The 23,392-nt window shown below is 49.1% G+C and overlaps 1 protein-coding gene across 2 annotated transcripts in view; it reads right to left on the minus strand.

Moving 5' to 3' along the window:
* Window positions 1-23,392, minus strand: part of COPG2 (COPI coat complex subunit gamma 2) — a 114,950-nt gene that overhangs the window by 28,198 nt on the left and 63,360 nt on the right. For both annotated transcript variants that reach the window (XM_072784582.1, XM_072784583.1), the window contains 8 exons: window positions 20,723-20,818; window positions 20,166-20,409; window positions 18,016-18,091; window positions 17,072-17,175; window positions 16,423-16,548; window positions 14,854-14,916; window positions 14,245-14,384; window positions 13,541-13,712 (listed from right to left, as the gene is read on the minus strand). In XM_072784582.1, the coding sequence (XP_072640683.1) occupies window positions 13,541-13,712; window positions 14,245-14,384; window positions 14,854-14,916; window positions 16,423-16,548; window positions 17,072-17,175; window positions 18,016-18,091; window positions 20,166-20,409; window positions 20,723-20,818 (1,021 nt within the window). The remainder of the gene's footprint in view (window positions 1-13,540; window positions 13,713-14,244; window positions 14,385-14,853; window positions 14,917-16,422; window positions 16,549-17,071; window positions 17,176-18,015; window positions 18,092-20,165; window positions 20,410-20,722; window positions 20,819-23,392) is intronic.

Raw genomic sequence — 23,392 nt, forward strand, 5'->3', positions numbered from 1 at the left:
CTACAGGCTGGGAGAGCAGGGGGAGACCAGTGAAGCCACCCAGAAAGGACACAAGAGGATGGGTGGAGAGAAAGGTCTGGTCAGCAGTCAACAGAAAGGGCAGGGAGCACCAGAAGAACAAAGCTATGCGGTGGGACCATTCCTCAGTAGGTCCCCCAGGAAAAGGGAGAGTGGCAAGCACGGAGAAGGACCGGATCTGGACCACAGGACTGAGAGTCATTAAGTGTTGGAGGAAGGAGGAGTGTGTGGAGGGGTGAGGAAAGAACAGTGCTAGAAGCAGCTGGGGGTCAGGGCGCAGCTGGCACACGGGTGTGGGTGTGGGCAGTGCTGGGACTTGAGGAAAAGTACTGCTGGCAAACCATAGGGGGCTTGAGGCCCACAAGGGGAGTGGCAGCCCAGGAGGCGGGCTGGGCTCCCACCGCAAGGACCCCTCCCTGGGATGGAGGGGTGGGCTGCCCCCAAGGGGCCTGTGGGAACACAATGGAAGCCCAAGAAAAGACTGGAGGGGGAGTGGGGCTCTGCGCAGTACCGACCATGAGCAAGCAGGTACCTAAAGACCAAAACCTGAGCTGCTGCTGCTGGGACAGGCTCCGTGGGGTCCTGGGGAAGGACTGCTGGGCGAAGGTGCAGAGTGGGGAGATGGGCAGAGGCGAAGTGTGGGCAGATGAGGTCCCACCAGCAGAAGTGGAGGCAGCAGAACTGAGGCTAGGAGACAAGGGCTCAAGACGAGGCAGATGGGCAGCAAGTGGGTGCAGCCCACAGGGCACCTGGGATGGTGGAGGCTGTGCTGGATTCACCAGCAATGCGGAGTCCACCCACTGAGCACACGAGCAGCAAGGCTGACGTGGGAGTGGCAGACAAAGGTAGTTGAGTTTCAGGGACAGGAGCAGAGAGCACCTTCCACAGCCATGGCAGGGGGGACAGGACAAGAGGCCACAGTGAAGAGAGCATGTCGAGGGAGACGCCTACCAGGGAGGCAGGGCGACAGGAGGAGGGGTGCAGGCAGGACCCATGGCCTTGTGGATGGACACCGAGTACAGGGGTGTCGGGCTTGGTGTTGGCAGGGGTTGTCAGGACAGGAGGGCAGGTAGAGGGGGCAAGCGCCTGCTGAGAGGCACCAGCAGGGAGACTCGGGGGCACTGTCAGAGGGAGTGCACCCAAGGGGTCTGCGTGGACACGTGCCAGGTTCTGGGGGGGGCATCCGTGGGGCCCCGGGGGACGGGAGCGCAGCGGGGTGCAGGGGGATGGGAGCGTGGGCCGGAGCTTGCGGGCTCAGGGGGCACGTGTGAGGCAGAGGCCCCTGAGCCAGGCTGAGCAGCGGGTGAGGGATGGAGGAGGGGGCGAGGCACGACCTCCGAGTCCAGCGGGGCGGCTCACAGAGCAGCTGAAGGAGCCACAGGGGCTCGAGTGTCAGGACGGGTGCTTTGCCCCGAATGCAGCAGAGAAGCCAAGCGGGTGGGGCCCGGGCTGCAGCAGGCAGAGGACGTGGATGGGACAGGGGGTCCCAGGGGAGCACAGTGAGGAAGGGCAGGGGTGGTGCTCGCAGGGGGGGCCAGGAGGCCTGTTGACAGGATTGGGGTTGCCTATGTGAGGGTGGCAGAGAGCCCTGGGGAGGGCGCAGACGTGGAGGGACCAGGGGCTGTGCGCCCCGAGTGGGGACCAGCCCTGAGGAAGCTCGTGCAGGAAGAAGAGCACAACACAGGTAAGACAAGCATGGAACCCGAGAGACACAGGAGGCCAGGAGATGAGGTGATACAGGTGGTGGCCCACTGAAAATGCAGGAGACAACCCTGGCAGCAAAGGCATGGTAAGACAATGAAAGTTCAGAGAGGAGCTCAAAGTGGCAGACCTGAAAAGGTAGGGGGCTTTGGGCGAATTGGGACAAGAGATGGATTTAATACAGCATGTTGGGGATGAAGGGGACAGCAAGGAGGAGCAAGAAGGCTAGTCCAAAAAGAAGGAGATATTGAGGAAAGGCTAGGAAATCATGATGGGCGTGTAGTGGGGAAGGGGGAGGGGAAGATGAAGAGGTTTCTGGAAGACAAGAGCAGAACCAAATGTGGAGGAAGTGCCGAGCCAAGTCAGTCTGCAGGCAGCGGGGTGCAAGGAAGACTGTGGAGTCTCAGGCAGCCACGGAAGGCGGTCCGTCAGATGAGAGTCGGGTCAGGGAACTTAATGGGAAAACAGAGCAACCAGCGGGGAGAAAATCATGAATGTATGAGGGGCACCGTGGAAAGGGGAACGCAGCCTGAGGGGCTCCCAACCTGGGACGTCAGCAGGTCTCTGAAGGCCAAGAGGGGTGGCAGGTGCGGTACGAAGGCCAGGGCAGGAGCAGAGCTGGGCCGAGCAGGGCTGTCACACCAGAGTTCCGCATCCGAATACTCCAGGGCCCTCGGGAGCCCAGCGGGGAAAGGAGTCACCGGGATGGACGGCAGCAGGAAGGGGACATAGGCCCCGTGCAGAAGCCATGGCTGTCACCTCAGGGGGATGGAGTCCAGAATGTGGGTAGCAAATCTGCTTAGACATGGGGGGAGTGGCTGGGAACCAAGGGTGAGGGAACATTTTGCTTTACTAACCAAATGTGTGGTGCTTTCCTCTGTAATGTGGGGCCGTGGGGCTGAAGGATGGAGGTTTAGGGGAGGCAGGGGCACCGTGAGGGAACCAGAGGGGGACTGGGGACTTCAGCAGCGCGGGCACCACAGGGTTACACTAGGAAGACGTGAGGGTGCTGAAGGCGCAGAGGGCAGGGACAGGGGCTTGGGGGCTCCTTCCCATGAGGTTGGATCGGGTAGACAAGAGACCAGGTGAGGAGCAGTGGGATGAGGGTGAGAGGAGGGTCTTAAGTCTGCAGATGGGTGCTGTGAGAGGAGCATGACCAAGAGGGCAGAGGAGATCTGTGCCATGTCAGCGAGGAGAGGGGGATGGAGGCAGACCTGGCAGGGGTGGGTATTCGGGGCTGATGAAGGAGAGATGGATGCACCAGTCAAGGGAAGGAAGAGGAAGGGGAAGACTTGGGGTGAAGTCCCGTGGGCAAGGGTTTGACTGAAAGGAAGAGAGGAAGGAGGAAGGTGAGGTGGCTGAGGCTGGGGAATAGGGAGCCTCGGGGGGGGGGGGGGCAGTGTCCAGAGCCACTGTAAGGACCAGATGAGGGACAGCAGGTGGCCACACAGAGAACATGGCCTGTGCAGGGGATGGAAAGAGTGTGAGCTGAGAGCAGGTCCTGGGCGGGAGCACATCCCAATGGCGAAGGGATGACCCCATGGACTACAGGACAGGCTCTGGGGAGCCGTGAGGCGCGTGGGTCCTGGAGAAGAGGCAGGGTGCCGTCCCTGGGCTGAGAGGAAAGGGAAACTGCGAAGCCCGTGGAAAGGTGGCAGGGAGGAGTGTCCAGAGGGTCCCCGGTGCAGGGTGACAGGAGGTGGGCAGTGTGAGGGGTGGCACTGGGGAGGATGGAGTGGAGTGTGGTGGAAGGGAGGTGGGAAGACCCCAAACTGGGGGGGGGCGAGTAAGGTGAAGAGGGAAGAGCAGGCAGGAATCCAGGCAAGTCCCAGTGGTGCCAATCAGAAGGAAGTTCTCAGTGTCGGGGCCCCCAGTGGGAGCAGAGGCATGAGGAAATCGGGGAGGGAAGGGCTGGCTAGCACTGGCTGCTCCTATAGTCTTAAATGCTGCAGCAAGGGGATAATTTTTGGCCAGGCTCTACTATGGATCCGGCGGGGTCAGGGTGGGAGGTGGGGTTGGGGTGGGAGGGGAATGGGGGCGGGAGGGAAGGGTTAGGGTGGGTGGGGAATAGGGGGTCAGGGGTACCCGGGTGGGGAGGGATGAGGTGGGGGGGCATGGGGTGGGGGACAGTGTTTGGGTTGGGGTGTGACATGGGTTTATGGGAGGGGAGGGTTGGGATCAGTGGGCATGGGGGTGGGGGTTGGGAGACACGAGCCAAGCTCTATGTACTGACAAAACCATCTTTTTAAACTAAGCTTGTGGGCTGCTTACACGTTTAGGGTTGAGGATGTTGACTATAGGCTAAGCGGATGGCAGAAAAGATCAGCGAATCCACCCAGAGGGGACAAGGGACAGTAGCTGCAGGAAAGGTGGAAGGGAAGGTGGGCTTGGCAGGAGTCACTGGGGGACGTGAGGGCCACAGGAGCAGGGCTCTGCAGGGGACAGTGTCATGGGTCTGAAATCAGAAGGGGTGACGTAGGGAGGGAGACAGTGACAAGCACGAATACCAGTAACAGGCCAGAGATACTGTCACAGTGCCTTGTGTCATCACCGGGGGGGGGGGATTTGGGGGGGTATGGAGTGGGGTCGGGGGGGGCGGGTGTGAAGAAAACGATGTGCTAGTGCACGTGGGGTTTGGGACACATTGGTGTCGGAGTGACAGGGAAAGAATGTGGTGGTTCCAAGAGGACAGAGCCGGGTCAACGTCAGAGTAGGGGACATGGGGAAACTGGAGGAACAGTGTCAGTGATGCTGCTGGAGGCCGGAGGCGCACGGGGGAGCGTGCGGCCCAGGGGTCGGGGTGGGCTCCCACGGCAGTGATCCTTCCCGAGGATGGGGGGGGTGGTTTCCACCCGAGGGGGGCTGTGGGCATGGCCCCCAAGGCAGGCCTATCAGAACATCTGAGGGGGAGCAGTGCTCTGCTCAGTCCAAGAACAAACCCAAAAACACACCCGGACGATGTTGCTGGTAGGCGGTCTTGGGGGTCATGGGTCCTCGGGTGAGAATCACTGGGTGGCAGGGGCCGAGCAGAGGGCGGGCAGACAGGCAAAGGGTGAGCAGTGAGCCCCTGAGCCGGGGTGGGGACTGGATGGGCACGGGGTGGGCACCAGGGTCAGGCTCTCAGACGTGGGGGAGGAGGACCCGGGCCCAGACAGACAGCGAGCAAGTGGATGTAGCCAAGAAGGCCTCTGGTGGGATGTGGGGGGCGGGGGGCTGGGAGTCCCCATCAGGGCGGGCAGAGGGGGCAGGCGCCTGCTGAGAGGCACCAGCAGGGAGACTCGGGGGCACTGTCAGAGGGAGTGCACCCAAGGGGTCTGCGTGGACACGTGCCAGGTTCTGGGGGGGGCATCCGTGGGGCCCCGGGGTCGGGAGCGCAGCGGGGTGCAGGGGGATGGGAGCGTGGGCCGGAGCTTGCGGGCTCAGGGGGCACGTGTGAGGCAGAGGCCCCTGAGCCAGGCTGAGCAGCGGGTGAGGGATGGAGGAGGGGGCGAGGCACGACCTTCGAGTCCAGCGGGGCGGCTCACAGAGCAGCTGAAGGAGCCACAGGGGCTCGAGTGTCAGGACGGGTGCTTTGCCCCGAATGCAACAGAGAAGCCAAGCGGGTGGGGCCCGGGCTGCAGCGGGCAGAGGACGTGGATGGGACAGGGGGTCCCAGGGGAGCACAGTGAGGAAGGGCAGAGGTGGTGCTCGCAGGGGGGCCAGGAGGCCTGTTGACAGGATCGGGGTCGCCTGTGCGAAGGTGGCAGAGAGCCCCGGGGAGGGTGCAGACGTGGAGGGACCAGGAACTTGACCCCCAAAATAGGCCCGAGTGTGATGATGCTGATGCATGAGGAAAAGCACAGGCCAGAAATCACCTAGGAGTCTGAAGAAGGTGGGAGAGTGGAAGGGGGCCAGAGGGAGAGGAGGAAGAGGTGGCTACCTGTCTAATCGCTAGAGGTATCATAGCAGGGTGAGTCTAGGTCATAGAGAAGCCTAGAAAAGTATCGACTTTCTCCCAAATGGCAGACCTGAGAAGGTAGAGTGCCTAGCGGTGAATGGGACAGTAGATGGATTCTGGACAGCACAGTGGTGAGGAAGAAGGTGGCCACAGAGGGAGGAGGGCTCAGAATGCCATAGGTTTAGTCCAAGAGGATGACGTAGGCAGCACGGGGCACAGAGGGGGAGCAAGGGGCGGGACGCTCAGGTCTGGGGACCCTGGCTACAGAGGCTTCATCCGCTGGACAACACAGGTGACAAGGCTTCCCAGGATGGAGAGCAAGAGGATGGGCTCAGATCAGCTGATGGCCAAGAGGGATGGAGGACAAAGGGGGATCTGGACAGGTCAGTGGGGGGCACAGGGCCAGGGGAATGCACGGGGGTGCAACGGAGGGCCTGCACAGAAAGAATGGAAGCAGGGGCGGTGAGGGAAGGAGGACGAGTTCAATGTGCAGGCCTGCTGCTCCCGTGGGCAAGGGCTTAACTGAAAGGAGGAGAGGAAGGAGGAAGGTGAGGTGGGTGAGGCTGGGGAATAGGGAGCCTCCGGGGAGGGGGCAGTGTCCAGAGCCGCAGGAAGGACCAGATGAGGGACAGCAGGTGGCCACACAGAGAACATGGCCTGTGCAGGGGATGGAAAGAGTGTGAGCTGAGAGCAGGTCCTGGGCGGGAGCACATCCCAATGGCGAAGGGATGACCCCATGGACTACAGGACAGGCTCTGGGGAGCCGTGAGGTGCGTGGGTCCCGGAGAAGAGGCAGGGTGCCGTCCCTGGGCTGAGAGGAAAGGGAAGTCGCGCAGCCCGTGGAAAGGTGGCAGGGAGGAGTGTCCAGAGGGTCCCCGGTGCAGGGTGACGGGAGGTGGGCAGCGTGAGGGGGGGCACCCAGGGGCGGAAGGAGAGGGCAGCATGGTGGAGGGAGCCAGGCGGGACACCAAGAGGGGAGCAGGGAAGAGGGAGGTGGCCAAGAATGCCTTCTGGCCCCCAGAGGGAAGTTCAGAGAGGTGGGCCAGCGAGTGGCAGCCCGAGCCAAGGTGTGGGCAAGGAGGGAGGACACAGAGGTGGTCGCAGGGCTGCTCCTGCGGCCCTGAATGTGGTGGCAGGCGTAGAACTTTTCAGCCAGGCTCTTTACTACGGATCCGGGGGGGTGGGGTTGGTGACAGTAAGTGGGTTTGATGGGGTTGGAAGGGAGGTCCTAATCCTTAGGACCAATGGGTGTATGTGGCGACCAGTGTGGGGAGACAAGGGCCAAGCTCCAGGCGCAGAGAAGGCACCTTTTAAAAGTGACCTTGTGGACTGATTACACGTCCAGGGTTGAGGGTGATGAGCAGACCGGAGAGAGGATGGGAAAGACCAGTGAATCCACCTGCAGAGGACACCGCAGACTAGCTGCCTGACAGGTGGAAGGAAAGGTACACTTGGCAGGAGCCACAGAGGGACACGACGGGAAAGGCTCTGCAGAGTGATGGAATCACTGACATATCCAAAGGGGTAATCTAGGGAAAGAGACAATGACCTGGGGATGTTAGCACTGGGGGGCCATGACAAGAACAAAGCCCTAGTGCACACGGGGTTTGGGTATGTTGCGTATCAAAGAGTAATTATGGGATGGAATGTGGTGGTTCCAAGAGGACAGAGCCGGGTCAGTGTCAGTGGGGTCATGTTGGAATGTTTGAGGAAGAAGTGTGATGGAAGTAGAAGGCCGGAGGTGCACGGGGGAGCGTTGGGCCCAGGGGTCGGGGTGGGCTTCCACAGCAGTGATCCTTCCCGAGGATGGGGGGGTGGTTTCCACCCGAGGGGGGCTGTGGGCATGGCCCCCAAGGCAGGCCTATCAGAACATCTGAGGGGGAGCAGTGCTCTGCTCAGTCCAAGAACAAACCCAAAAACACCCAGACGATGTTGCTGGTAGGCGGTCTTGGGGGTCATGGGTCCTCGGGTGAGAATCACTGGGTGGAAGGGACCGAGCAGAGGGCGGGCAGACAGGCAAAGGGTGAGCAGTGAGCCCCTGAGCCGGGGTGGGGACTGGATGGGCACGGGGTGGGCACCAGGGTCAGGCTCTCAGATGTGGGGGAGGAGGACCCGGGCCCAGACAGACAGCGAGCAAGTGGATGTAGCCAAGAAGGCCTCTGGTGGGATGTGGGGGGCGGGGGGCTGGGAGTCCCCATCAGGGCGGGCAGAGGGGGCAGGCGCCTGCTGAGAGGCACCAGCAGGGAGACTCGGGGGCACTGTCAGAGGGAGTGCACCCAAGGGGTCTGCGTGGACACGTGCCAGGTTCTGGGGGGGGCATCCGTGGGGCCCCGGGGGACGGGAGCGCAGCGGGGTGCAGGGGGATGGGAGCGTGGGCCGGAGCTTGCGGGCTCAGGGGGCACGTGTGAGGCAGAGGCCCCTGAGCCAGGCTGAGCAGCGGGTGAGGGATGGAGGAGGGGGCGAGGCACGACCTCTGAGTCCAGCGGGGCGGCTCACAGAGCAGCTGAAGGAGTGACAGGGCCTCGGGTGTCAGGACGGGTGCTTTGCCCCGAATGCAGCAGAGAAGCCAAGCGGGTGGGGCCCGGGCTGCAGCGGGCAGAGGACGTGGATGGGACAGGGGGTCCCAGGGGAGCACAGTGAGGAAGGGCAGGGGTGGTGCTCACAGCGGGGCCAGGAGGCCTGTTGACAGGATCGGGGTCGCCTGTGTGAGGGTGGCAGAGAGTCCCGGGGAGGGCGCGGACGTGGAGGGACCAGGGGCTGTGCTCCCCAAGTGGGGACCAGCCCTGAGGAAGCTCATGCAGGACAGCTCATGCAGAGCCAGTGAGGCACGTGGGAGACAAGGAGGAGGCCAGCAGAGGAGGAGATTGGAGAGGTGGTGGCCCATTTACAATGCTGGTGACAACCCTGTCACTCCAGGGACGGTGACAAGAGGAAAGGTCAGAGAAAAGCCCAGAGAGTGACCTCCTCCAAGATGGCAGAGGGTTTAGCCATGATTTGAGCCACCGATGGATCCAGCACAGCACAGTGGGGTGAAGAAGCTGGTCATGGACCAGGAGGGCAAGCCTGGTAGGGAGCAGGTGTCAAGGGAAAGAGCTGCAAATCGTCCACAGGGCCCGCAGGCAGTAGTGAAGCCAGATAGGATGCTGAGGCTAGAGCCCAGAGTCTGTCTCTGAGCTCAGTGATTCTGCACACAGTGTAAAGGAGAGACAGCGGAGTCTGGGGCGGCCATGAGAAGGTGGTGGAGGGATGTGAGCAGACGGGACACTTGGGGGAGTGGATGGGACAAGAGAGGGATAGGCAGCGTGGAGGAGCAGTGAACCCATGGGCACTTCAGGGGCTCGTGCTCGGTAAAGGGTCATCATGGAGAATGAAGCAGTGCCCACGAACTCCCCACCCAGGGAATCAGCAGCTCTGATGGGGGCAAGAGGAAAGGCGGGTGTGGTATTGAGGCCAGATGATGGGTGCATGCTAGTGAGTACAGGAAGGCGTGGGTGCGGTTGCATCCGAGGGTAAGCACTGTTTCACGGGACCACAGACAATGCGTACTACGAGACAGCTGGGTCTAAGGCGCAGGTGGTGCAGCGCAGTCAGGTGGACTTGGTGAGCCCAGCACCGAGCACTGGTAAGGATGCCTGCTACAGACGGCACCACACTATATATTTACTGTTTTTCCAATGGAAATGAGCAGAGGAAAAACTAAAAGCGAAGTGGTTAAAATGAAATTGGAATTAGGCTGACAGTATACTTGTTAAATAACTCTCTGAATTATTGTGCCACGTACTAAAGGTTATGATGCACAGCACTGCCTTTTAATTTGATTATAGTTAATGGGATAAAGGAAAATGAGAGAAATTTATAAAAATAAGTTGTTGTAGGAAAATAGGCGGCTGCCTACAAACTCAGATAATCCCAGTGAAGTGGGTGGGTTCAGGAGAATAAATGGTTATCTGGTCAATCTGTGAAGTGAAGCCTGAAGCCGCTTTAGGTGTTCAAAGATGAAGATGCATCTAAGTCATGAGAGGAATTCTGAGTGATGAGAGTAGGTTAAGGACGAAGTTCGCAAGCGGAACCAAGGCTGAGCGCTGTTCACAAGCAGAGGTTTTTTTTTCCTAAGGCCAAAAGAAGGGAAAAGAGGAAATGAGGGGATATGCCACATTTATGTTGCCTTCTGGAGAGATGTCAGCATTTAAGAGAGGCAGCAATAAAGATCTGTACCTTGATGATGGTGTGACTAGGGAACACGTAAATAGGGTGGGAAGACAGGCTGAAAGTAAGGGGGGAGCGGAAGGATTCGGAGCCCATGGGAATCCTACAGTAGCTTAAGCGAGGGCAGAGGTCAAGGAAGTGGCAGCAGAGTGTCAGGAAATGTCACCAGTGTCCCCCGTGACAGGTTCTGACACCTGTACTGTTAAACTGGATCTCAGGATGGATATTTGCTGATGGAGGCTTTTTGAGTGAGTTTATATTTAGATGGGCTGCAGTGGTCTGAGCTCAGAGATGCGATGTCCTAGGCCTGACAGCCCATGAGTACGACCGTTGAGGAGTCATGGGATTCTGAAGAGGCAGTAGGACAGAAGTCCAACAGGGGGCACCCTCAGGGGCCAGCGAGTGGCAAGGTCTACAGATTGTCACACGCGATAGCTGTGCCCTGCCTGCAGCATTAGTCCCCAGAGGAAAGCAAGCTGCTGGATAGGAAAGGACGCTTAGAACGCATGCTACCTTGAAGGCTTTTCTAAACACGTTGGCCTGAAGGAGGAACTGCTGGAGGACAGGAGACCAGTAGGACTAAGCTGTGGCACTGATGACTCTTTCTACACATCACTGTCTGTGATCTGAGGGAAGGACTTACAGGACCATCTGGATGTGGGGTTCAGGTCAGTTTTGTCAGATGGGGTTTAGATTTTTTGTACACATATAAAGTAAGGGGGAGAGAGAAAGTTTAAAGATATAGCAAAGATCAGGATAATCATGGGAACTCTCTGGAGATTGAAGGGGGGGGGGTCCTGTGAACTGTGGAAGACTTGATTTTAAAGAGGATAAAGGGAGAAGGGAGAAGGTGGATACTTCCAGAACTGAAGCAATAACAACTTCTATTTATTGAGTATTTACTATGTGTCTGGCACCATGCTAATCATCTTATTTAATTTCATTTCATTGTTACAACAATCATAAAAGGTTTACAGAGATCTAATAATCTGTCTAAGTTACCCAGTCCATATGTAGCAGAGTCAAAATCCAGATCCCAATCTATCTCCCAAATCTATCTATCTCTGTCTTTCTATTATGCTATACAGTTTTCAAGTTGATAGAAATTACAGTCTGTGTAACTTTTTTTTTGTGATTGTATAGAAAATATACTTTTTGAAATTAGTAGAAGTGATGTGTAGATCTTCAGGTGATTGAAAAAATTCATAGTATTTTCAGTGGGGAAAATGCAGGGGGCAGGGGTGGGGGGTGGTATGAAGACTTATTACCGTCTATGCCCTGGTATTTCACTTCTGTTCTTTGCACAGCAAAGACTTTGAATTGGCCATAGATTAAAAATGTGAGAATTTCTAACCAAGACTAAAGAATAGAAAGGAGTTTGGTTTTAAGCAGGTATCTATGATGGATCCAATCTAAATTGACTACTAACAATTAAGTTTTAAAGGTCCGAGTGTTGAGACAAAATTCCATTTCTTTTCTCCAAGATAGAAGGACAAGAATTTTTAACTCTAAGCAAGAGTTTAACACAGCAGATTAGCAAACCCTTTGAAAAGTTTAACAGGAAACAAAGAAAATTCCCCAAGTGCCAAATTTTTGTAAACAAAATACTAACAAACCATCAAGCAAAAGAGTCCATAGCCAGCAGACCAAAGGTTGAAACCTCTGGGCTAATTTGTAAGATCTGTTTTAAAAATAAATTAACTCCTTAGAAAAGAGGGGTGAGAAAACCTTCCCTATATACTTCTCTTGGTAGAAATGTTTTCTCTTATTGTTGTGGTTGTTTTCTCCTGTACTATGTAATTTCTGTAATTTCGATATTGTTGTTTCCTGTATTTTGATATTGTAAAACTTGTATTTCTTGTATTCTGTTAAGACCACTCCCTGGGGTGTGAGGCACCTGAGTTATCAATTATCTAAGTGAACCTGGGGAAATGGGAGGAGCTAGTATTCTCAGTTGGGAAGAGCTGGATTCTTCAGGGAGTTCAGCATCTTACTTCCCTTTAAAATTAAGTTGCAAAGTAATGGCATCCCTTAAAAAAACAGAAACCTTAGAAGTACAGTAAAGGGAGGAATTTTGAAAAAAAAAAAAAGAGGTAGCTATAGGCAAAAAAAAAAAAAAAAAGAGAGAGAGAGAGAGAGAGAGAGAGAGAAATGCAGTTTCCCAGGATGATGGCCAAAGCCACAGGACTGTGTTAAGACTGGGCCCAGCTACCAGTTTGGACACAAGAGTAAATAAACTAGCTTTACTTACGAGTGCAGCCAGCTTCTTTAGTGGCTGGTGGACATACTTTAGACCAATGTAACCAGAGGGAAACAGACCAGGTGAGAAAATGAAGCCAAATGGGGATGGAGATAAAGAAACTTCATAAAGGGATAAAGGAGGTGATTAAAAGTCAAAGTCTGATGATGGCCTAATGCTTGAAGGAGAACTATTGGAGGCCAGTTAGGAAAGTGCCTTCCTACCCAGGGGGTTATGGATCCAGAGTGGCTGAAGAAGAGAAGTGCAGGTCCGCCGAGGGCCAGAGGGAACCACCTGGGATTCCGACCCAGCAATGGTGCCAACTTGAATCTACCTCGTGCTAGAGTGAGTAGCCTGGTCTATCGTCCAACACAGATGAGATTGGGCAGTGGCTCCCAGAATCAACATCTAAAAAGGGAGTTGGTAGAGGGGCTAAGAGAAGGTAGGTTAAGCCCCAGACAGAACTGAATGATGACCAGGGATAACTATTTACTAGTACTTTTACGATTTCTTGTAACTCTGTAACTTCCTTCGCCGGTATTTGTGAATTTTGTTAACTTCTGTTTTTTCCTGTACCAGTAGTAAAAATTGTTTTTTCGTGTACCAGTAGTAAAAATTGTTCTTTTGTGTACTAGCAGTAAAAATTGTTTTTTCCTGTACTAGGAATAAAAATTGTTCAAAACATAAATGCAGTATGTGTGCTTATTTCTGTAAAAACTGGATAACAGTGTTGAGATGAGGAGTGAATGTGGCAAGAGAAGAATTCAGGTGGGAAAATGGGGAAAAAAAATCAAGTACCATAAATACTTGACATTCACAAGACTTCAAACCCAAAACTGTAGACACTATTGGCCCTAGCAGTTGGGCCTTCTTCACAGGCCTCCCCACCTCTCTCTCAAGACTACTTTTAGGTCATGGAGAGAATTACAATGCCCTTCCCAAATGTGGATACACAGAAGTTGACTAAGCCACTCATTAGGACGAGACCTACTGTCAGACCCCTGCCTTCTGCTACGGGATCCTCAGAAACAATTATTTTAAAATGCCATGGACCTACTAAATACAAAGTCCTTAGGATGCCCCAGAAACAAACATCAGGGAGAAGGAGGCCATGATCCTTCACAGGAGACATCAGGTACATGAGCCCTCATTTTAATGATTACTCTGTTCCAGCAGAAAGCTGGAGTTCTTTTTTGAGCTACCACTTTATATATTCAGTCTTTAAGATTAAACGTCCAGCAAATATTACTCGGAGACTTAGTTATAAAATTAATATTTCTGCAGCACCAGTTAATTTTATAAATATAAATATACCATCATTATCATTACATTTAATTCTGGAAAAGAACTATATTCTTGAACCCCCAACATTCACCCAGACATTTAAGAGCTTAAGTTGTAACGCATCTTTACTCCCGTCTGTTCCCTCCTGTGAGTACCTGCTGTCGAGTCATCATCAGGCAGGCGCACGAGAGTGTAACATATGCCTGGTTGATTGTAAGAGAGGCTGGGGGCTGGGATGCAACAGAGCACTTCATAGGAATCTGATGGCTCCACCTGCACAGTCACCTTCTCCAGTAGCTGGTCGTTAAGAGTATTGGTACAGTCAAACTGAAAAGTCAGCAAACAGAAACATTATGAAGGTTAAGATGTTTTTCCAGCATGTTGTTCCTCCCACCCATGACCCATGACTCTACTCTGGAACTTGCTAGCCCTTCTCTCTCTAAACTGTCCTGCCAGTCCACTCCTCAGATTTTTCTTGAGGAAACAGCAGTGGCCTTGAGCTCTTTTTGTTTATATTATTCATCAGTTTCTTCTCCTCCTGATATTGAGCTCCACCAAACAAGATGGTAGAAGTCTGATAGCTAAAAATCAAATTGAAATCCAAGTTCTTGGAACAACTCGCTTAATTTATCCTGATTTTAAATGATGATTATTTTTATAATACATTATATTCAGACATTTCGGTTTCATGTCCACTTAAATTTTAACCATCATATGAAGGCATTTCTATAGCTATGGAGTTAGGAGAAAACCCAGAAATAAGGACAAGTTACTTCTCAGTAATAAATGGAAGGGGAATCAATACTCGGCTCTGAGCACATGGAGCCACGAGAGGAGCCAGTGGTGGCACTTCTCTTACCTGGAACACAATGTGATTGGTAAACATGTGCTTGATGCAACGAACAAAATATTCTGTTTCTGCTTCTGTAAGTTGAACGGGCTCAGAAGACTTGAACAAGGGTCCTAGATCCATAAACTCGGGAATGGCAGCCAATTGTTCTTTTGAGAAAAAAAGAAAAGGTGGAAGAAAGTAGCATGAGAGAGGAAGAGACATTACTCTGAGTGCCTAAGAGGTTTTAAGTTTCCACTGCCTTACTAACAGTTGAAGGCTCAGCCAATATGTCCCCAAACTTCAGTGAAATAATCTTTTAAGACAGTTTATACTAAATTATTACAAGGAGGAAAAAAAAAAAACTAAATCCCTAATTTTGTAAGAATCTGAGTTCCCTGTTAACCAAGATAAAGAGTTAGGGCAGTATTCCCAGTTAGTAGGTTAGCAGTTGGAAATTGAAAAGTCCTGTGGACTCCAGGTAGCCCCAGCAACTGCCACCTATTACCAATAAATATTCAGTCATACAAAGATTTCCTGTACTGAGAATTAATCACATTGAATAAAAGTAGTGGACTGCATTATATTTACAATGTCTAGGATGCAAGACTATTACTTCTATCCATCAAATCATCATACCTTGGAAAATGTCTTGCCTGGAAGGAGCCACCTTCTCTGGCTTAGTGGCCACAAGTGTGATTTCTACAAAGACAGATATGAGCAATCAAGTGAGCTTCCCTCCCACTATCAAGCTAAAAATGGAGACAGAAAGAAATGAGGGCAGAAACTTCCAGCAGATATGTAAAGAGCTATTCCCAAATCATACCAGTAGGTTGTCACCTTTTTTAGAAAGATGCCCAAATTAAAATGTATTTAGTCAATGTTTTTTTGTGAAATTATAAAGTGGCCCTAAAAATACAGAATTTGCTTTAAATGGACCACGATGTACCCAAAAAAATTACTCTTAAAAGGAGGAAAAATTTATAAAACAAATCTCATGATTCAAACAGGAAAAATTACTTGTATAATATCAACAGAAAAATTGAAAATTTTGAAGGTTAGCAGGAGGTCTTTCATACTCAATTTGAGCCACTAAACTCTTTTTCTTTCTTTCTTTTTTTGTTGTTGAGTTTTAAAGTTACATATTCCTTGGGAATATTTTAATGATCCTGTCTCATACATTCTTTCACAACAAACCTCCAACTGCTATTGCTGCACCCTCAACCCTCCCAAAAACACAAACCTCTAATAGCAAAATTAACTAGACTTTGAAATAATTTTATTTCAGAAAATAAAAACAGGAGGTAATACCATAATCTCTGCTCAGAGACACACAGTGACCACTAACATCAAATGCTATTAACACTTAACATTGAAAGAAGGAGGGAAAAAACATAGGATGCCTAAGAGGCTCAGTGGTTGAGCCTTTAGCCCAGTTCATGATCTGGAGGTCCTGGGATCAAGTCCCAAGTCAGGCTCCCCACAGGGAGCCTGCTTCTCCCTCTCCCTGTGTCTCTGCCTCTCTCTGTGTCTTTCATGAATAAATAAAATCTTTTTAAAAAAGAAAAAAGCCCTGGGATCCCTGGGTGGCGCAGCGGTTTGGCGCCTGCCTTTGGCCCAGGGCGCGATCCTGGAGACCCGGGATCGAATCCCACGTCGCGCTCCCGGTGCATGGAGCCTGCTCCTCCCTCTGCCTGTGTCTCTGCCTCATTCTCTCTCTCTCTCTGTGACTATCACAAATAAATAAAAATTAAAAAAAAAAAAAAAAAGAAAGAAAAAAGCCCTAAATTTGAGTCATGTTCATATTCTATGTAAAAACCAGGGGAAAACTTTATTTTTAAAAAAAGATTTATTTATTTGAGAGAGAAAGAGTGCATGCACTCACGCAGGTGTAGGCGAGGGGCAGAAGGAATCTTTCAAGCAGACTCCCCACTGAGCTCAGAGCCAAGGTGGGGCTGATCTCCTGACCCTGAGATCATGACCTGAGCCAAAACCAAGAGTCTGGATGCTCAACTGACTGAGCCACCCAAGTGCCCCAGGAAAAAACTTTTTGAAACCCTAATTAAAAAAAATACACATCCATCTTAGTTCCATAAGATTCAGGAGTGACAAACGAAGTATTTGAGCAAATATGCTAATAGCATATTTGGTGTAAAACTACTCACAAATAGAAAAGCTAACAATTAAGCATTCTGCTTAATCAATTACCTGCTTTCTGTTCAAAGACAGGAGCCATAGCGAGAGGAATCGATTTCATGTCAAAGGGCTTTTCCGAAGGCTCCAGTGTGTACTGGTGTAGGGCCTTCTCCATCCCTGGCACAGAGACGGTGAGGCCTACAGAACAGAAATCTCAGCATTATAAATAACTTCTTGCCAGGATCCAGATGGGCCCAGATTTATAATATTTACCTAAGCTTCCTGAAGAAAGAGAAAAGTACAACCATACACTTTAGAACCAAAATAATTAAAAATAAGGCTGTTTTATAAAACTGCCTCATAATTTTGCCTAAGGAAGCAGGGGAGCAGAGCCTAAAAAAAAAAAAAAAAAAAAATCCAACAAATTAGAAGCACCTTCTGGAAAAGAAAGCAACTTAGCTGTGTGGGAATAATCATAACAGAAAGAAAAAAGGTAAACCCAACCAAAAAGGAGCTCAAGAAGAACCAGGAACAAGCAATACTCTCTGGGCCTCTAGATACTTTAGGTTCCTCTAGAAATGGCAGTGCATTTGAAGACAAAAAACAAGCATTCCGCCTAAAGCATTCGGCTCATATGCAAATCATAAGACAATGCTTCCAAAGCAGCCCTCGGGAACAGGGAACAAGGGTGTTATTTGTCCCGTTCTTGGCTCCCACTGACCATTGAAGATATATGTAGCATTCAGTGCCATCTGCCTCTGCTGCAGCACATTCAGATAGAAAGTAGCTCTGTCCCGAACCTCATCGTCAGTATCCATCATACACCTGTCCAGAGGACACAAAAGACGCCCATCACAGCACACCCAAAACTTCCGATAGCTTTCTCTACCACCATACCTAATGGGCACAGTTCAGGCCGTATGGTACTACCCTTTATAAAAGAGCTCCACAATGGCCCCCAGTGGATCCTACAATCTCTGTAAATTTGGGAGACTGTTCTAAATCGGTAAATAAAATAGGGTCGTTCCAAATCAAAGAGGCACTACTTGAGCAGGCTTTCAAATAACGAGGAAGTATACAATGTGAGAGCGGTCTAGAGTCTAGTCTTGAAAATGCAACCACGTGACCCTGGTGAAGACTTAGACTTCTCTATAACTGAGAGATGGAAATATTCTGCTTTCCAAGGATACTAACAATTATTCAGAATCCAGTCATTGTTACTACTCAAATGGCAATTTGTTTTATTTAAGCCAGCAGCCTTTGGCTTATAATTTTTCTGCTTCAATTACAAGATGTAATCACACAGTATTTGCTAAAGTAGGTCTTTTCCTCATCAAATAGGGAGTCATGGAAACCATGAAAAGCTGATTTTTCAACTCTCCACAGTGAATCACTTTGAAGTTGGCCCCTATTATGTAAATTGAGGCACAGGCATTTAAGTTACTTCCTCAAACTTACACAACAGAAATTCAGTCAAGATCACGCATACACAGCATATGCAAAATTACTAGATAGGTGACAGAAGTGCCATTTGCCCCTGACCTACTCCATCAGTTCCACTCTTGGGCCTCACAGAGCATTTAATATGAGAAATTCTCTATTCAGCCGTAGGGTGTTCTTAAAAAAAAAAAAAAAAAAAAAAAAAAAAGACATTCTTTTACTTACCTTTGTAAGAGTACAAGGATGCTTGGGAGAAGATTCTCATTTTGAGCCCCAAATTTAGCCAAAGCACTCACAGCAGCTATAATGAAGCATAGAATAAAACAACATAAATACTATATTGGTTTCTGAGAGTTAAGCAATAATCATTCAAAAAAAAAAATGAGAGAAGCTCCCACATGTTCAGCGGGAATAAACTTTCTTACTTTGTGCGTTTCTTGATTTTATTTCTTTGATCCTTGTGAGCATAATTAGAAATCTATAGGCTCAAGGGAGCTATGAATAGGGAAATTCTCCATGCACTGAGGAAAAAGAATCACGTCTACTTTTTATGAGTTCTCCTCCACTCTGATCACAAGCCCTTATTATACCAGTGATATAACCCAGCTTGAACTCAACCAACCAGCCCAAGCATAAAAAGAAATGCTACTATTAAATTCACTTCACTCAGTAAAGATTCACTGGCCTGCCTAACTTGGGCCAGGAATTGTGCTAGGTGTTGGGGGTAGAAAGAGAAAAGACACAATTCCTGACCTCAAGGAGTTGTACTCTAATAGAGAAGACAGGTAAGTAAAGAGATAATGACAATGTAGCAGAGTAAGTCCTGGTAGGATGACATACAGGATGCTATGCGGGAACAAAGAAAGGAACTTAAATCAGAATTGATAGAGCAGTCAGACAAGGAATTGATGCCTGCCACTGCGCTAAAACTTGAAGGCAAAGTAGCATTAGCCAAGAGGAAAAGGCAGGAAAGGACCATTACCAGCACAGAGAATGAGTCCAAGGCCCTTGGCCCAAGGAAGTATGTACAATACTGGAAGGGATGTAGCCGAGCGAGGCTAAAGCAGAGGCTCTGCGCTGGAGGGCAGGGGGGCAAACAAAACAGGTACGGGTCAACCTCAAAATTCTGAGTGGACATTAAATATGGGATAAATTTGTGTGTTTGTCGCAGACTGCACTATGGCCAATCTGTAAGCAGATTCTATAGGCAGACACCACTGTGGTGGCCGAGTGCAGAGAACAGACCAGACACCTGGGGGACGACACGCAGTCCGACCAGTCAGGCATCTGAAGTGGGGGAGAGCCTAGAGCAGCACTTGTGAAAACAGAGACAAAAGACAGTGGAGGAATATTAAGGAGGTAGGGTTGAAAGAATTTTATCAGAGGGCGGATGGGAGTTCTAGAAGTGCAGAAGTTTCTGTCTTCATAGCTGAGGGGATGGTAAAGGTGAAGATTTGAGTTTGGGTTGAACTTGAAGTGCCTTTGGCAGTGGACATACCAGGTCAGGAAAGAGACACAGGACTGCAGGGTCACAGCACACTGGGGGAGCTCAGAAAGCGACCCCCAAAAAGACAGCGTGTGTTGGTAAGACAGACCCCCCAGAAAAACGAGTATTTTAAGGAATGAAAGGCTCTTGAAATAACCCCGGGGAGAGATGGAAGAAGTGGGCTGTTGTGGATACCAAGCAGAGAGAGAGTTTCAAGATGAGTTTAGTCAGAAGTCCACTGGAGAGGTGAACAAAATTAAGAACGTCGGGGACTGACTTGATTTTCCAACTAGCTTATAAGTCATGTTTACAAATAACTTCAGAGGGTTTTTAAGGAGAGAGCTAGATTATAGTGAGTTGAAAAAATGAAGAATAAATTCATGGAGGCAGCCTGTAAAGCTACAAGTTTACCCCACGGGGTGGCAGGGGGAGATGTCTAAGCCAGTAGCTAGTAAGAACGCATCAGAGGAACATTTATATTTTTCATAGGAGAGATTTTCACCTGTTTGTGGGCTAAGGGGAAGGAAAGATTAGAGAGGGAGAAGGAAGTGAAAAAAATTTCCTAAGACCTGATAAAAAGTCACTTAAAAATACACAACAATTCCTAGATTTTCATACTGATGGCTGTAACTCTGAAAAAAATGCATGATGCCATCAGCGTATTCCCATTATACTGAAAGTCAAGGGTTATTCATCTCTAACAAAAGGTGGAAATCAGGATGGAAATGGGAGTACAAAGAGCTGTGCGTCTGGCCTAAGTATGCTCCAAGATCCTGCCGTCAAATAGACCTTGCAACTTCATTTTCCAATTTCCTATCACCACCCCCTTGAGTTAATAAGCATTCAAAAGATTAACAGTTACATCAGTATCAGTGTTCCAATGACTCACCAGCTCTGACAGCCTCATTCTCCAGTACGACCCTATTAAAAATAAAGCGGATATACTTGGAGGGGACAGGTGTTCTGGGGCCCTCTTTGCCCAACAAGTGTAGAATCTTAGTAGCCAGAACAGTGTGTTCACAGTCCTCAATGAATTCACAAAGGTGGGCTAGACCTGCTTCTTTACCCTCAGGGTTCTCTTCCACAATGCTGATTATGCAGTCCACAATGGCCCGCTTATATTCAAAGCCTCCCTGGCAAAAGAGAAAACTGCCATTCATTCTGAGGACGCTTTTTGGAGAAATGCTTCTACTCCCAGGCTCAAGCTTCTAATATTCAAATTTCATTTCCTTTCCCTTCTGAAAGAAACAAAAGTGTTTTTTCTCCAAGTGGGAAAACTAAAACAATAGCACATTTAGTAACGATAAGATGGCAACCAGAATTAAGCATACCATTTTGGGGGCATGCCGAGATGATAAAACTGTTTTAAACACAATGTATGGTGTTTCATGGGAATTGTAAATATTTAAGAGGGCAACTTCCTATGATGAAAACATGTCTACCTACATCATCTCGGAGCATGTTGGAGAGGAAGGTCATCATGACGCTGTGCTTTCGAGGGTATTTCTGACAGAGAGCACTGATTGCCTGTACAACCACCACCTGTGGAAAAACAAACACAGACAGGACGTTCATCTTTACACCTTCAGCTACCAGGTATACTTTCCCTCTTACTGTTGGAGCTAAGGCGGTGCCGTCGTTACCTGGAATGGCAATAATGGCCCTTCATGAAAGATAGGTTAAAAAAAAAAAAAAAAACATGTAAAAATGAAATTCATCCAAGAGACCCCAACCCTTTGTTCCAAGCCAGTAAGCACATAAAATCTTTAAAGTAAAGAGTAAAGATTAAAAGCATAAACAGAGGGGCATCTGGGTGGCTCAGTCGGGCTCTTGATGTGGGCTCACGTCATGATCTCAGGGTCATTGAGATCAAGCCCCACGTCGTGCTCCATACTTGAGATTCTCTTTCTCCCTCTTTGCCCCTTCCCCTTGCTTGCTCATGCTTTCTCACTCTCAAATAAAAAAATTAATTCTTTTTAAAAAGCATACACAATCTCCTTAGAAGAAATTGAAAATTACCAAGGAACTACTTCACAAAATGGTTTCTAGGAAAATTTTACCACAACTCTGAAGACCAGCATCAAGACGTGAGCAGTGTGAGATTTTCCCCTACCCACAAGCTAACAAGTTAGTCTGCCACAATTTCATGGATTGCTGGTAGAGAGAACACAAGACTCCTGGATCAGAGATGAAAGACAATTAAATACAGCAAAAGCAGTGGATAGAATATCAGCATATTGAGGCCAGGTTCCTCAGCCCCAATTCGCAGAGGGCAGTGTGTAAAGGGCCACAGTAGCTCTAATTACAGAAGAACCCCGAGGTGTGGAACTCAAATATTTTACAGAGGGTAGTAAGCATGCCAGACCTTTGTGCTGAAGGGAAACATCTTTATTATCCTGGACAGTGAGCATGCTTGCTTTTTGCTCTAGGGAAAGCACTAGCTATATCTTCTACTGCTGCACAGAAATCTGCCCCTTTTAGAGGGAGACACTGTATCTTCTGAGACTGGAAGAGATCTTGCACTATACAAAGGGAGCATGTATAAGCATAACTAGTTAGAAGATATAATGGATACAATCATTTTTAACAGCAACAACAAACAAGATAAAATACGAAAAGCATTTTAAAAGCATTTAAAACTAACAAAAATACTATAAAAGATTCTTAAAAGGCACAACAGTAGACTTGAACAAATGAAAAGATAACCCTTGTTCTTGGATAAGATGTCTCAACATCATCTAAGATGTCTCTTCTCAGGAAGCCCGGGTGGCTCAGTGGTTTAGCGCCGCCTTCAGCCCAGGGCCTGATCCTGGGGACCCAGGATCAAGTCTCATGTCGGGCTCCCTGCATGGAGCCTGATTCTCCCTCTGCCTGTGTCTCTCTCTCTCTCTCTCTCTGTCTCTCATGAATAAATTTTAAAAAAAAATGTCTCTTCTCCCCTAAGTTAACTTATAAATTCAATGTGATCCAAATAGAGATGCCAATGAGATTTTTCATGAAGCTAGACAATACTAAAATTCATAAGGAAAAATAAACACGTTAAGGATAGCTAGGGAAACAATGAAAACAAAGCCATGTCAGGGGACTGAGGGATACTAATACATCCTACAAAAGCCTGTATATTTAATAGTGTGTGGTACTGATACATAAATAAAGAACAAAATAGAACAGGAAGCCCCAAAACAGACCCACATACATATGGAACTTTAACATATGATAAAGGTGGTACCTCAAATCACTGGGGCAAAGACAGTCTTGTAAATAAAATTGGTGGGGGGGGGTGGGCAACTGGATAATCACTGAAAAAGGAGAAGATTAGATCCAATTTCTCATACCATATATAATAATAAAATCCAATGAATCAGAGATCTAAATGAAAACATGGAACTATGTATGTATTAGAAGAAATCATAAGTGAATCCTTATTCGCCCAATTAGATTCTATAGTCTGAAGGGAAAGCTCCTTCCTTTCTTCCTTCCTTTCTTTTTTTTAAAGGAGTGGGAGGAGGGAAAGAGGGAGAGGGAGAGAGAGAACATTGGGTGTGGAGCCTAGCGTGAAGCTTGATCTCATGACCCTGAGATCATGACCTGAGCCCAAATCGGATGCTTAGCCAACTGAGCCACCCAGGCGTCCTTGGAGGAAAAGCTTTCTAATACCCAAGAGTCAAATGCAACAAGATTGACAAACCTTACTACATAAAAATTACAAACTTTTGCACAACAAAAGACATAAGAAAAGGCAAATGACAAACTGAGAGAAAATATCAAAACTTATTTCATAAGGAACTAACATCCCTAATACATAAAAAGCCTGAAATAACTGAGGAAACAAAAGACCAAAATTTCTTTAGAAAATGGAGAAAAGAGATGAGTAAATGATATTCAAAAAGAAATATTAAATGATCTTTAAAAATGTAAAAAGATGTTTAACTTCCCTCATAAGTAAAGAAATTCATTAAAAATACATTGAAATATACTTTTTCACCCACCAGGTTGGCAAAACTTCAAAACATAATATATACTCTATTGGTGAGGCTATGGGGAAACTGGCACTCTTACACATGCTGGTGGAATTTAGCATTCTCTACACAACTACACTTTCATTTACCCTTCAAC

Source organism: Canis lupus, chromosome 18, assembly GCF_048164855.1.
Source record: "Canis lupus baileyi chromosome 18, mCanLup2.hap1, whole genome shotgun sequence".
Taxonomy (NCBI): Eukaryota; Metazoa; Chordata; class Mammalia; order Carnivora; family Canidae; genus Canis; species Canis lupus.